General features: G+C 48.8%; 2 protein-coding genes across 8 annotated transcripts in view; one reads left to right on the top strand and one right to left on the bottom strand.

Annotated features, from left to right (window-relative positions):
* The window catches only part of USP37 (ubiquitin specific peptidase 37), a 34,767-nt gene extending 33,794 nt beyond the window's left edge, over nt 1-973 (bottom strand). The window contains exon 1 of one of the 4 annotated variants that reach the window (XM_086898229.1): nt 760-973. The gene's annotated coding sequence lies outside the window, so the exon portion shown is untranslated. Of the gene's footprint in view, nt 1-123 lie in introns of all 4 variants that reach the window. The other 3 variants (XM_023931187.2, XM_023931188.2, XM_023931189.2) reach the window with 3 other exon arrangements.
* CNOT9 (CCR4-NOT transcription complex subunit 9) lies at nt 878-13,252 on the top strand. Of its 4 annotated transcripts, none has more exons than XM_086898231.1 (8): nt 878-1,102; nt 4,786-4,965; nt 5,345-5,460; nt 6,917-7,026; nt 7,757-7,866; nt 8,318-8,416; nt 10,844-10,935; nt 11,615-13,252. In XM_086898231.1, exons 1-8 carry the CDS (start codon nt 1,079-1,081, stop codon nt 11,781-11,783), a joined length of 900 nt encoding a protein of 299 aa, XP_086754357.1. In that variant the 5' UTR covers nt 878-1,078; the 3' UTR covers nt 11,784-13,252. The 4 variants fall into 4 exon arrangements, with proteins under 4 accessions (XP_086754357.1, XP_023786953.1, XP_086754359.1 ...); XM_023931185.2 differs by having other exon boundaries at nt 1,102-2,069; XM_086898233.1 differs by lacking the exon at nt 878-1,102 and adding an exon at nt 1,282-2,035.
* The last annotated feature ends 392 nt before the right edge of the window (nt 13,253-13,644 follow it).

The raw sequence follows: 13,644 nt of genomic DNA, 5'->3' as shown, positions 1-13,644 counted from the left end.
TAGAAGCTTGGTAGAACCGTTTCATTGTTTTTAAACACAGTGAGGAAGAGCTGGACAGCAGTGAAGGAAACTTAAATTAATAAAATCTCTCCCAGTATGAACAGCAGTGAACCGATTCCTTACTGCTGAAAGGTGAGCAGACACAATTCCAGACACAGAAGTTCTCAAAACCCCTTCACTTCAACGGATCTAAAGGGGAGGAAAAAAAAAAAAAAGAGAGAAAAAAAAAAAAAAATTGCCCGAGGAAAGCCAGTATGAGATGGGAACCAAAGTTTTGGAGAAAGCCAAGAAAGAAAACGAGCTCTTTTCTGACGGCGCGGGATCCGCGGCCACCTGGCAGGGCCCGGAACGGGGGTCTCCAGCTTTCCCCGCTGCTCTCGGCCCGGTAAAGCCACGGGCCCGGGGGCGAGACACAGCCCCAAGGGTTCCGGAAAGCACGGCGAGGCGTTTTCTCGATAAAAACCAGAAGGAATGAATGGAGCGGCCCCTGCGCGCAGCCCGGGAGGCGCTGCCGGGGAGGTTCCCCCAGGCATCCCGCGCTCAGGCGCCGCCGCTCCCGGCCCGGCCTGGCGGTGCTCCCGCTCTTCCCGGGCCTAGCCCCGCTCCCCTTCCACCTCTCACCCACACAGGGACATGGAGAGCACGGGAGCGCCGTCTGCCCCGGGCCGGGCCGCTCTGAGGGCAGGCGGTCGCCGCGCGGCGGGAGGGGCACGCGGCCGGCGGGAGCGGGTAGGAGTCGGTGGCGGCGAGCCCCGGTACCTGCGTTCCGGCGCGTTCGGGCGCGTCCCGCGGGGCCCGGGGCGAGGCCCGGGGGGGCGGGGGAAGGGGGCGGCGGCGGATGGCGGGAACCGGCCACAGCAGCGCGAGACGGCGCGCGACGCGCGCCCGCTCACGTCAGCGCGGCAGCGCCTTCCCGGCGCGCCCCGCGCGCGCCCGCTTCGCGCGCAGGCCCGGCCCCGCCCGGCCCCGTCCCGGCGTCCCCCGCGCGGCGGGTGAGAGGTCGCGGCGGCACCGAGTCCATGGCGGCGGCCGTGACGGCGGCTTGAGGCGGCACCGGCTCCCTGCCCATCCTCCGACCATGCACAGCCTGGCCACGGCCGCGGTGAGCGTGCGGCTCCGCTCTCCGCCGGGCGGCGCTGAGGAGGCGCTAGGGATGGGACCCCGTTGCGCGGGCCGTGCGGGGAGCGGGAGCGCGGCCGCTGGTGGCTGCGGGGGAAGCTGAGGCCGCGGAGTGGCGGGGCCCCCGCGAGCTCCGTCCCCTCGGCATCACCGGCGGGGGCCGTTTGGCAGCTGCCCAACTCCGGCTGCTCCCGTGGGGCTGCTCCGTGCCGGCGGTGCGGGCTCTGCTGTGGCCTGGCTCGTCCGAGGCACGGAGAGTTTCCCTGCTGGGCGGCCCGGCTCTGGCCTTTGTGTATCACATAGGGCTTCTCCTCCTTCCCTTTGTCTGCCGTGCTCCCTCCCTGCGCCTGGATGCTTCCTGTAGCGAATCAGTGTTTTAAGGTCCCTTTAAGAACCACTAGCAAAAGTATTGGTAAAAGCAGGAGCGTGACAAAATTCGTTGATAAGGTTTGCTCTGCTACTTAAAAAGCACATAGAGGAAAAGCAAATAAAAGTCTAAAATTAATTAATCTACAACCAAAATAAATCCAAAACATTATCCACAGAGTGTGTGGAGGGGGAAGAGCAGGGAAGAAAAGGATGTGGATAGGAAAGGGTGGGATAAGAAAAGGTAAAGAAGACCCTCCCGCTGAGGCACAAGGTTCAGAGTAGATCTTTAAGAGACCTTAAAACACTCATCTGCTGTGCCTCCGGGTGCCAGCCACCTCCTCTGCCCTCTGGGGAGCTGTTTTACTGCTGGCCTTGACTGCAGAGGGAAAGAGTAGATAGTGAAAAGCCCCTCAGGGCAGCAGATGCTGCCTGTTCCTACTTCCCTTTTGCCTCATTACAGTGCAGTACCATCCATAGCTGGTGCTTGCCCTCATCCCCCTCAGGAAGTTGCAAAGATTGGCTATGGATTCTCCAAGAAGGAGAAAAGGTGTTTCAAGATTTTTCCTGGTCTAATACTGTTGGTAGGTTTTGCTTTCCTTGTGTGCAAAAGAAAGTCTGCCTGGCGCAGTTCTGTCCTGGAGCTTGCAGGATTTGTCTGGCTCTAAGGGTTCCCCAGAATTTTGGGTCTTAGAGGGAGAAGGAGAAACAGTAATGAAATAGGAAATTAGGAAAAAAATACATATTTCCATTTAAACTAAAACAAAAGGAACAACTGTAGAGCTTATGAAAAGCAGTTTATTCTGACTAACACAGATATTGGACATCATAAACTTAATTGCGTGGAAAATCTATTTAGTGTTCTCTAGGGATCACAAGTGCATGGCTGTGCTTTTAAGGGGTTGATGTATTTAAGCTTACAGGAACTGAAACTAGTGGGTCTAGAAAAATAGATGGAAGCTTTAGATAACATAATTATAACAACATTATTGCTACACTGCTTGTCAATCCACCATCCCACATAAAAACAAATGAGCTCTGTTCATTCTCCTTTTTGAGGTTCAGTATAGAAGTTAGCATTACTAATTCTAACTAATTGTAATTGCACTCACAGTTGTAGAGGCACAAGAAATTTGGCAGGATCACTAATATAGTTAGAGATTTTAGGGAAAAAATTACAAATTGAGTAGGTGAGTATCCTGGTTCTGGCCAGAACAGAGTTAATTTTTGCAGTAGACCCAAGGGAGCATAGCTAGGCCCCAGAGATTATTCTGTACCACCTCACATCAGTTTTCAGGGAGGGAGAAAGAACTTGATTTGGGTTTGAGCTGGTGTGACCCAGGAAGCAGTTGGATATTGCTGGGGGTGGGGGGGGTTCTGTGGGATGAGCAATAACTTCTCTTTTCTTGTACCCTCTGTCTCTAATGTTAGTTATTATTTTTTTTTATCTCATTGCTGTTTCCAGTTCCTATCTCAACCTGTGATCTTTACCTTTTGTACCTCCAATTCCCCTTTCCATCTTGGAGCAGGGGGACTTGGAGGAGGAGGGAGGGAGGGAGTGGGTGACAAATGGTTTGGAGTGATTTCAGTGGGAGCACTAAATTGGAAAATACCATCCCTAAACCATGGCAGTGAGAAAAAAGAGGATAGGAGGAAATATGAACAGCTAAAAAAGTATTTGAGCCCTAGGGTACAGGGACTGATAACACTACAATGGCTTATGTATGAACGATTAAGTTCAATGGAAGTGGTTGGAGAGGAGAGAAATCCCACAGCTGGGGAAGAATCTCTTTGGACGTGACTATAAAATGGGATAAACAGGAGGGAAATTTTCGCAGACATAGAGAAGGAAAGCTGTTGGTGCCTGCCAAAGGTTTAGAAGTCTCTGTCCATTACTCCTGCATCCCTTCTGGGACTGCCTCTGCCATGTGGCTTCAGGTCTCATTGAGCCATTTGCAGTTCCTGATCTCCCCTGTATTCTCCTGTGTGGTGTCTTGGTGGTGAGCTGCTTGGTGACAGCGTTGCTGTCAGTGCAGTGTGGGCTCTGCTTGCATCTGTTGTGGGGAGCACATGGAAAGTTTCAGTTGGGGTTAAAAAAGAAAGAAATACAGTCCTGTTCCCAGCTGGGATCACCGTGCAGAGCGGGATGCAGAGCTGGTTGCATGCTGGTTGGGCTGGCTCAGGAGCAACGGGGCTGTGCTTGGCTTCAATAACAACCACTAAAGCAGTGTTTGAAAAGGTTCTGACCTGGCTTTTAGAAGTGTTCACACAGGAGGTTTTAGTGATAATTTTTGTCTTCCTCAAAATTTTGTATTTGAGTCACCAGACTATTTCCTTAGGAAGCCTGCAGAGCATTTGTTTGCACCAAATGTTGCTTATGCCAGCAGAGACCAGAGACAAAGTTTCAGTGAAAGACTCCTGCCTTGCCTTTTCCACAGAAATTATGATACAGTCCCTCTTTTCTCTCTTCCTCATTTTGTTTTGTATTGAGAACTTGTTGGTCTTGATATTGTTCTTTCCCCGATGTCTCAAGAGAGGCAAAAGCAAAATCTGGATTTCTTCCAAGCAGCAGAAAATGTGTTTTGGCTAGGAATACAGATCTACCCTTCTCTGGGCTTATTTTGAACAGGAATCAAATCATCCTGGGATCTTGCACAAAGTCGTTGTTGAAAAATTCCCTTTTAGCTCCATGCATGTGGACAATGTACCTGGTATCGATTTGAGCCATTGGGAACAGCAGCTGTTCCTGGCTGTGGCCGGTGTCATGCTGATGGTGAAGTAGTGAAAATTTTTCTAGTATTTCTATGAAGATTTTTCTCATGTGCACTGAGTGAATCTCATTGGCAGTTTCCAATGTCATGGGTGTTTGTGGAGAGAAAAAGGTAACCTCTGCCTTACTCTGAACCTGTGGAATCTTGTACTTGAAGCATGAAATAAATGCATGCTAAATGCGAGTGGAGCAAATGAAAGCTGGCTGAAGTATGTGTCGCTCCCCAGGAGCTCTTCTGGCACAGAGCTTGGCTCTCACTGCTGAATGAAGTTACAAAGGTAGTGCTTGACAAAAGGATTAAAAGAGACTGTCTTAACAAGTCAGTCCAGGAAATAAAGCCTTAGAATTTCAAATAGGTGAAATACTAAAACTGATCTAAGGAAGGGATGGATCCATAGCCAGAAGATCTTAATAGTGCTTTAGGTCCCGCACTCTCAGTCGGGAGTTTCTTTTTCTGTCAGATTGTAGGAACGGTTTGGGTGAGAACTGGATAAAATATTTGGACTGAAGCTTTCCTGTCTCCCTCCCAGCCTGTGCCAACAGCACTGGCTCAGGTTGACCGTGAAAAGATCTACCAATGGATCAATGAGCTGTCCAGCCCCGAGACACGGGAGAATGCACTGCTGGAGCTAAGCAAGAAGCGCGAGTCTGTGCCTGACCTCGCTCCAATGCTGTGGCACTCATTTGGCACAATTGCAGCACTCCTTCAGGTGGGTCAGGCTGTCTGTGTCTTTATTCCATGGTGCAGCATCAGCATGTTGCAGAGCTTGTGCATCCATGAGGTGGATCTGGGGAGGAACTGGTGGGATCCCTTATTGCCACTGCTTGGGAATATGATCTTTGTTGGATCATGTGGTGAGGGGAGCAGATTAAGATTAGAATGCACTCCTGTGACTCCATGTCAAATTGACTCTGACCCAGCTCTGCCCTTGCCTGGGCAGCAAGGCGGCTGCCGTGTAACTTGAAAGTGATGGCGTGGTGGGAGCAGACCGTTTTCTGCTGTCGCTGCACTTCCTTGCCAGGCAAGTGCTTTGGTGTAGTTTTCTGATATTTGTCTCCTTTAACTTTCTGCTCTCTGTTAATTTTTAGGAAATTGTAAATATTTACCCATCAATCAACCCTCCGACTTTGACAGCCCATCAGTCCAACAGAGTCTGCAATGCTTTAGCTCTACTACAGTGTGTTGCATCACACCCTGAAACGAGGTAAGTGCTTCCAAATTGTGTGAGTTTTCTGAGGTGTTGATATTGACACCTCAGCACATATCTTTGACTTTAGAAGCACTTTAGCTCCTTTCTCTTTTTTCACTTGAGACAAGTGAAACAGACAGCAGAGCTGATAGATAGGCAGCTGCCTGCTGCTTTTTATTTGCTTGCATGGATTATCAGGATGACAGCTTTATGGTCCTAAATGCATTGCATTCCCTGGGTCATCCCGAGATCTTTCAAATGCTCAGAACATTGGGTTGTGGCAGCTTCTGAGAGGTCAGCCAGAGCTGAGGCTACCTTTCTGTTCAGTGCTGTGTGCAAGGATCATTGAGCTAATAATTATTTAGACAAGGAGCTTGGTTAGAGCACGGTGTTAATAATGCCAAGGTTGTGGCTTCTATCCCCATATGGGCCATTCACTTAAGAGCTGGACTCCATGATCCTTGTGGGTCTCTTCCAACTCAGAATATTCTGTGAAATCAAAGAAACTCCTTAAATTTCAGCTTACAGATTTTTAAACCAGGTGTTGAAAGGGTGGAATGAACAGGACTGTTCTTGCCAGGCAAGTGTGAGGCAAGGGAGCCATGGCAGAACCATTTTTGGAGTCCTCAGCCAGAGTCTGACTTCGTATTTTCTCAATCTGTGCCCAGTCCATGTCAGTAGGGAAAAACAAGATGTTGGTTCAGCCAAAATCAGTAGTTAAAACTCAGGAGGAAACTACCCAGAGATCCACAATCTCATGCTTCTGTTACTGCTGAGCAGCAGCATAGCTGAAGTTGGTTTTGAGCTGCTGCAGAGCAGTGTTAAACAGTAATCCTCCATGAGATGATATCCAAAGAAATAGGATAGCTTTTGATGACTCATCTTTACATTTAAAGATTGAAAACTGAAATGGAGGAGTATTTTGGATGATTGTGTAAGAGAGCTTCCCTCTGTTAGCAGAGCAACCTCCAGCATTCCACCTGCAGTCTTTATTTTTCATTACTGCCAGAAGGCAGTGTGAGGACTCTGGGGGAAAGGTGTTGGTGCACATTTAAACTCTGATGATACCTAAAAGCTCAGCCAGTCTGTACTTCTTAGAGGTACTTTTCACAGGCATTGTGGCTGACGATCCTTGCCATTGGGAACCTGCAGGGTGAAATGCAGCAGTGAGTGTACAAAACAGGGTCTGGGTGGCAGGAGGAGGTAATAAGAACAATAGGGTGTGCTCAGTTCCTGGTCAGCTGAGGCAGGAGTGCAGGTAATTGACAGATCAGGTGTTAGGTTTTGTGCTGTGCCCAGTGCAGGATTTGCTTTGTGCTTTTCCATCAGTGAATTTACTGTTACCCACTTTTGAGGAGCAGTAGCAATGAGGTCCACTGGGAATAGTGTGAAGCTCTGGGTGGTGATGCTAGATTGTTCGCTCACTTTGTTTTCCTTGTTGTTCACATGGTGTGTTCTCTCTTTCCTACAGATCAGCTTTTCTGGCAGCTCATATTCCTCTCTTCCTGTACCCCTTCCTGCACACAGTCAGCAAGACACGTCCGTTCGAGTACCTGCGGCTCACAAGCCTCGGAGTCATTGGTAAGCAGCCAGACTAATGCTGGAGCACTGAGCTCTTACTGAGTTAGAGCAGTTCATGCTGTGGACATAGAGACCTGCATGACCAAAGTCAGAGGTCTCTTGTTACTGGGATTTTCCAAGTCCTGTAGTATGAAGAGAAGGAACTACCCCTTTTCCATTGTGGAGGTAGACTCCTCTTCCTTTTCACTTACAAAAGACTTATAAAAAACCCACTGAAATCTAAATGCATTCCAAAAATACTTTTTGAGTACAAGTACCTGCAGACTTGTACCTTCACCCTCAGCCCTCCCAGCTAGGCACTGGGATGGGTGGGTGCAGGCTGGTCTTTATTTGGGTTTCTGTCATTGATTCACTTGGGTATATTTTCCCTGTCTTCCCTTTATCCTGTTGTTTTTTTTTTTTCTTTCTTCTTCCTGCCCAAATCATTTTATCTCTCAATACATAAAGAGTCTCAAAATGCATGATCCTCTTGTGTTTGTATTACTACTGAGGGAGAGCCAAGAATGCATCCTCTTTCTGAAAAATAATCCCCAAACCCATTACTTTTACCCTGCCAAAATGATTTCTTCTCCAGCCATGTGCAGCAACATGTCTAGGATGACAGTTGCTCTGCCTGGCTTTCGGACAGAATGGTTTCTGGGGAGGGCAGAGCACAGGCCCTCTTTGAAAGGTGAGAATTTTTTGAAACAGTTTATCATTTACTGATTTTGGGTTTTGCTTTTACTTCAAGGGGCCTTGGTGAAAACTGACGAGCAAGAAGTGATAAATTTCTTATTGACAACAGAAATTATCCCCCTGTGCTTACGTATTATGGAGTCTGGAAGTGAGCTCTCCAAAACGGTACCTTCTTTTTTTGTTTTAATAAAGACACTTTGTTGTTCGTCTCTGATTGACCAGGTAGCCAGTGCCCTGCAGAGCTGATTTCTCTGCTGTTGCAAATGCTGGGACAAGTCTGAATGGAGTTTTTACCTCCTCAAAAAACCAAACAGACCAAGACCTGAGGCTGCCTGAGTGGCCTGGCAGTAGCTGGCATCTTATGCAACCTGAATCCAGTCATCTTGTACACTCTGCTTTGTGTCCATCTCTTTTCTTTAGTCAGAGATACCAGGCATTGTGTACTGTCCTGCATTTTCTTTTGGATTCTAACTTTCACTGAATAAAGCATTTTCTACCTGCTAGAAGGCTTTTCAACTCTGGGGCTGAGTTGAAAAGGGCACCACACAAAGGCTGTCCTTTTTCAGGGTAGATAAGTTGTTTATATGCTTTGGTTTCTGCTTTCTCCCCATTCTAGGTTGCTACGTTTATTCTTCAGAAAATCCTCCTGGATGACACAGGGCTGGCATATATCTGTCAGACTTATGAGCGGTTTTCCCATGTTGCCATGATACTGGTAAGATTATTTGTTTTTAAAGTATTTATATCTAAAAAAGAAAAAACCATGCTATAGCAGTCAGCTTCTTCAGCAACTATTTTACTGCTGTCTTGCTGGAGCACAGGATGAGGAAGGCAGATCATTCTTAGGCTAATTGCTTGTGGTACTGTAGCTCTGCTTCCACATTTCCTTTGTATACTTCTGGTTTCCATGTCAAGAGAACACATATTAGTTGTGATATACTAAGTCCCCAAGACAAAACAGGTAAACCTCTTCAGAGAAGAAAAATATTTTCCAGAGTTGTGGGTGTTTCCAGTTGTTGGTGGGATGTGAATGGATTAGATTTTATGTAATAATGATCACACAGATCATGGATCGATGTCCCATCCCTGTCTCTCACAGCATGTTGAAAGAGCAGGGCAAGTATATATCATCCTTGTCCTCATAACAGTCCCACAGCTGACAGCTGTGGATTTCTGGGGCCACTTGTGGGGTTTCTATGTAGTAAGCCCCAGTGTTTGTCCCATCCACCCCTTGAACCCATAGAAACCCTTTGCACCCACAGTGTCTTTGACCAAGGAGTTTCATGTGTTTTCTGTCTGCTGCCTGGAATGCCACCTTCATTTTTTTCCTTTCTGAATCTGACTCCTACTAGCTGCTGCAGGTGCTCAAATTTTTGTGTTCGAATACAGAGAGCAAACAAGTTCTGTCCATTCTGTGATCCCTGTAAAGGACAAGTTTGGGTACTCAAAATTTGTTCATCCCAGGAGTAATAGCCCCAACTTGAGCTTTATCTTTGAGCTTGCCAAGGGGAATATAAATCTACCCTGGAATAGTTGTTGCCATGCTTTTGTGTGTGTTTGTTTGCTTTTAAAAGGGTGGTCTCAGGAGAAGAAAATGCAAGAGTGAGTTAGGCACTTAGCAATGCTGGTTCTCTGACTAAATGTTAATATTTTCATTAGGGATATTTACTTGTCTACTTTTGCAAATGTAAAGAAAACATTGCCTCCTATTCACCCACAAACAGCAAAATATGAATGATTTTGAGCTGATGTCCCTAGTATCCAATGTGATGTGATTTTTGCATTCAAGAAGATCAGCTTTGATGAAAGTACATCTGACTTGGGGGCAAAGTGAAGGATGCAGTTAGAAACTCTGAGGTAGGGAAAGGTGACCATGCTATTCCCAGATGTGAATTCTTCCTTGAACACAGAAGGATGTGGGTGTGTAAACCTGTGTTAGCATGTGTAGTCCCACCATTGGGTGAAGCACTGGCAGGCAGGGTCAATATTCCATAGTGCAAGAGAGAAAGATGAAAATGTTAACAGACTTTTTTGTTGTCTGTTTCAAAAATAAGGATAGTGTACTCCTGTCTAATGAGGGTGATGATTTACTTCCATGTCTTGATAACTGAGTAAGATGTCACACAAGTATTACATGCTTTTAAAAGAGCAAGTTTGCATTTTCCATCCAGGAACTCTCTGAGGAGCTTGTGGTTATTTATTTTGAAGAAATAATTGGTATCCTAGGGAATTGCTAAGAACAGTAAGCTTGCAAAAGGGCAGATGAGGGGGACCTGCTAATTGCTAACGACCAGGATATTGAAATACAGGTGAATTTGGCTAATGGGGAAAATAGTTAGTGCTAGCCAATGTAGTTTACAGGAAAAAAACCTGTTGAGCAGATGTGATTGACTCCTAAATACAAGCCAGCTGTCTGTTAAATTCTTCAGAGCAGGTGTGTGAAGGCATCCACACTGTTTGCTCAGCTGAGCACGTTCAAAGGTGCAGCCATGTGCAAAGTCCTACTTCCTGTGGGAAACAGACTGGGCCAGGAAGATCTGTTTGTGCCTTGCTTCCCTGGAACAGCTTCACGAGGGATGTAGCAGAAAGAAAAAATACGCTGCTTGGATGCATGCTAAGACTGGATAAGGATCTTGCTACATGTGGTGTGGGTGAGGCAAGTCCTATGGCCTGGCTTTCCAGGGTATTGCTATTGTCTTAAAAGCATGTTGAAATGAAGGGAATTCATATGAGAACAGGGGGTGTTGCAGAGCTTGGGAACACACCTCATGGTGTCACTCAGCCTGAGTTTATCAAAGTGTTTGTAATGTGTCTGTCTTCCATGAGGGGGAAACCTCAGGTTCTCTTCAATCCCACAAAGAGTTGCTAAGTAGTTCTAGGAAAGTAAAAGTTAAACAGAAATAAGATGAGCTTTCCCCAAGCTTCTGGGAGAATCCTTTCCAAGTCATGGCAAGCTGCTATTCTCAAAGGCAACTTGGCAAGCAGCACCAGGCTCCATGCAAGGGTATCTAGATAAAAGGTAAATGGGCTGTGCTGTGTGGGAAGCCAGAGTGAGTGGTTTAATGATCTTTCCCAGTCTCTGGTGATTGTGAAGCTGTTCTTTTAAAGACACTAACTGGTGGCATTGGCCTCTGTCAAACAGGGTAAAATGGTCCTGCAGCTCTCCAAGGAGCCATCGGCACGGCTGCTGAAACATGTTGTCCGCTGCTATCTTCGCCTTTCTGATAACCCCAGGTAAACATTTTATGAGTTTGGGCAGGGGCTTCTCCTGTGCCCTTGGAAGCGCAGTTCTTCAGTTCTCCACAGTACCCATCGGGGAGGAATCAAGATTCCTGCTCTGTCAGCCTTAGCTCAGTCTGGAAGATGGGTGGGGTTTTTGCTTTGATTTTTTTTCTGACAGTCACAGGAGCTTCTATGGTATGTGGGAGAAACAGTGACTGTTGGGGATTGTGCAAATTCTAGCTGTGCAGGTTACTACTGCCAGAGCCCAAATGTAGCTTGAACAAGATACAAAGAAGGGCTGAGGTGGAAGGTACACTATACTCTCCCTCTTCTTCATCAGACAGGCTGTTAGCAGCAGATGAAATTCATTATTCACAAAACTAGTCTCCTGCTGACCAGTAGCTCTGCCCAAAGCTGCTGGGTGTGTATTTGTTGCCTGAGTCTCTCCTGGCATCGCATTACTTTTTTGCTGTGTGTTGGGGTGCAGGTGCTGCTTGGCTGGGTTAGTGTGAGGGGTGGGAGCTGTGCTGGCTGGCTGAGTGCCACCTGCTGTGCTGCTGCTGCTCAGTGCTTTCCTTGGCTGGCTGTGGCAGGGACACCTCCAGGCAACGCTGTGTCCCCAGTGGGGTTTGCTCCCCTCTTGCCCCTGTGAGTTTATTTGTTGGGCCCCGTTTCTTGTCTCTTGATGTAGGGCACGTGAAGCTCTCAGGCAGTGCCTTCCTGACCAGCTGAAGGACACCACCTTCGCCCAGGTCCTGAAGGATGACACCACCACAAAACGCTGGCTGGCTCAGCTTGTCAAGAACCTGCAAGAGGGTCAAGTCACTGACCCACGGGGCATCCCTCTTCCTCCGCAATGACTGCTGGGGGAGGTGGGGCACTGGGGAAGAAACAGCTCAGGTTTACAAAGAACCAGGAACAGGTGACCTCTTCTGCAACAAACTGGGCACGCCAGCTGGCTGCCGGCCTGTCGGACCATCCCACCCAGCCAAAGGGCTGCTCTGTAGCGGTGCAGCAAGCCTCCGGGGATCCCAACACCAGCAAATGCTGATACTACAGCTTCAAAGAAAAAATCAATAAAAACAATCTGTATAGATCCCAGTCTCTCCGGGAGGCTTGGGTGGCATCTCTTCCCCCACCTCCAGGCAGGGGGTAGTGCAGATGTCCACTCTTCCAGCAAACTCAGCCTCCGCCCTAGTGGTGCATGACAGCAGGTATGCGCGCCACATCCCTCCAGTTCCTTGTCACTTCTTGTTTACATGTCTGTTTAGATGAGTGAACTGAATAAAAGCTGATCCAGTTTTATCCCCTCCTAATACTGCTACTCAGCTGCAGGTAGCCCAGGGACAGCTTTTTTCCCTGCCAGCGCATCCTTGCTCCTGGCTCTGCATCCATCTGGCGCAGTGAGCTTCTCTCTTCCTTTCCTTTGGTGTGTGGAGGAAGTGGCTGCAGCCAGGCCACTGCAGTGCTTGCCCCAAGAGGAGGGGTGGATAATTGCAATGAACCCATGCGTCGTAAGGTTGCTTGCCAGGGCTCAGGGAAAGAAGACGGCGGGATTGTGCCTCTTGTGCTGTAAATAGTGCACTCCCACAGCTGACCAGTGGCCAGAGGCTGATGTGTGCTGGCCTCTCATCTAGACCTGGGAAGGCTGCTGACTGGCTGATCACATGGAGCTCAGTGTGAGGGCACCTGCCTTGAGGCAGCGGGCAGACCACCGACTGATCCCCTGCCGCCTGCAGGCTCCAGGTATGCTGCCTTCTGCACCCGCTGCTGGCCGCCAGGCGCCTCTCAGTCCTGTCCCCTCCCTTCCCCCGCTCCTTGCGCTCCTCTCTGCCAGCCAGGTGCATCCATTTCAGCTTTGAAACCTGCCTTGGCATCCGCCACAGCCCCACTGCAATTAAACTGGACCAGCAGCCACTTACCTGCCGCCTCTGTGCCGAGGGGCTAATGTGGCCGCAGAGGGCTCTCGGAAGCAGTGGAGGAGCTCCCAGGCTCTGCGGCATCAAAGCCTGCTCTTGGCTGCAGGCAAGCCTGGGCAGCTACTTAATTTCTCCCCCCTCTTCGAGTAGCCCATTTTGCTGATCATCTGCAGTGTCGTGCCAACAGTGTCTTAAATCCCACCATTTCCCTTCCCTCCTCCTCTCACAGCCTTGCATAACAAGGGCAGAGCATAGCTCTTCCTTGCCCTCGGGTTCCTGTTTTATAACCATTGCCTTTTCCCTCCTTTTCACCCTGACCTTGCCGGGGTGTGAAAATGCTTCTGTTTGGTTGATTGTTTGGTTTTTTTTTTTTTAATTCGGATTAATAAATAATAAAACCCCAGCCAGCAGAAGTTGGTCCTGGTCTGGTCTCTGGCGGGGGTGGTGGGGGCAAGCGCTGCGGTGGGGGTTTATTACAGATGGGAGGAAGGGCGGGCTGTGCCGTGTTGGGGATATGAGCTGCAAAGAGTGGCTTTTCCCAGTGGGAGCTGGCTGTGTCCCTGTGGCGCGGCGCCGCATCTCTTCTGGGGCAGGTAGCGCGGAGGGGATGCTGCTCTGTTCTGCTTTGCGGGAAGGCAGCGAGCCTGCCAGGGAGAGAGCATTCGCTGCCTCTCTGAAGCGTCTTTGCAAGCGCGGCCGCGCTCCCCCGGCGTCCAGGTGTGTTAGAGCATCGCCCACCCCAAAGTTCAGTCCCTGCCCCGCACCCTTTGCCCCCAGCTCGGCCTGCCCCAAGGCTGCCTCA

Source organism: Cyanistes caeruleus, chromosome 7 (assembly GCF_971803275.1).
Source record: "Cyanistes caeruleus chromosome 7, bCyaCae1.hap1.1, whole genome shotgun sequence".
In the NCBI taxonomy this organism is placed as follows: Eukaryota; Metazoa; Chordata; class Aves; order Passeriformes; family Paridae; genus Cyanistes; species Cyanistes caeruleus.
Note: the sequence above shows the minus strand (reverse complement) of the source record. Positions and strands in the feature narration are given on the sequence as shown.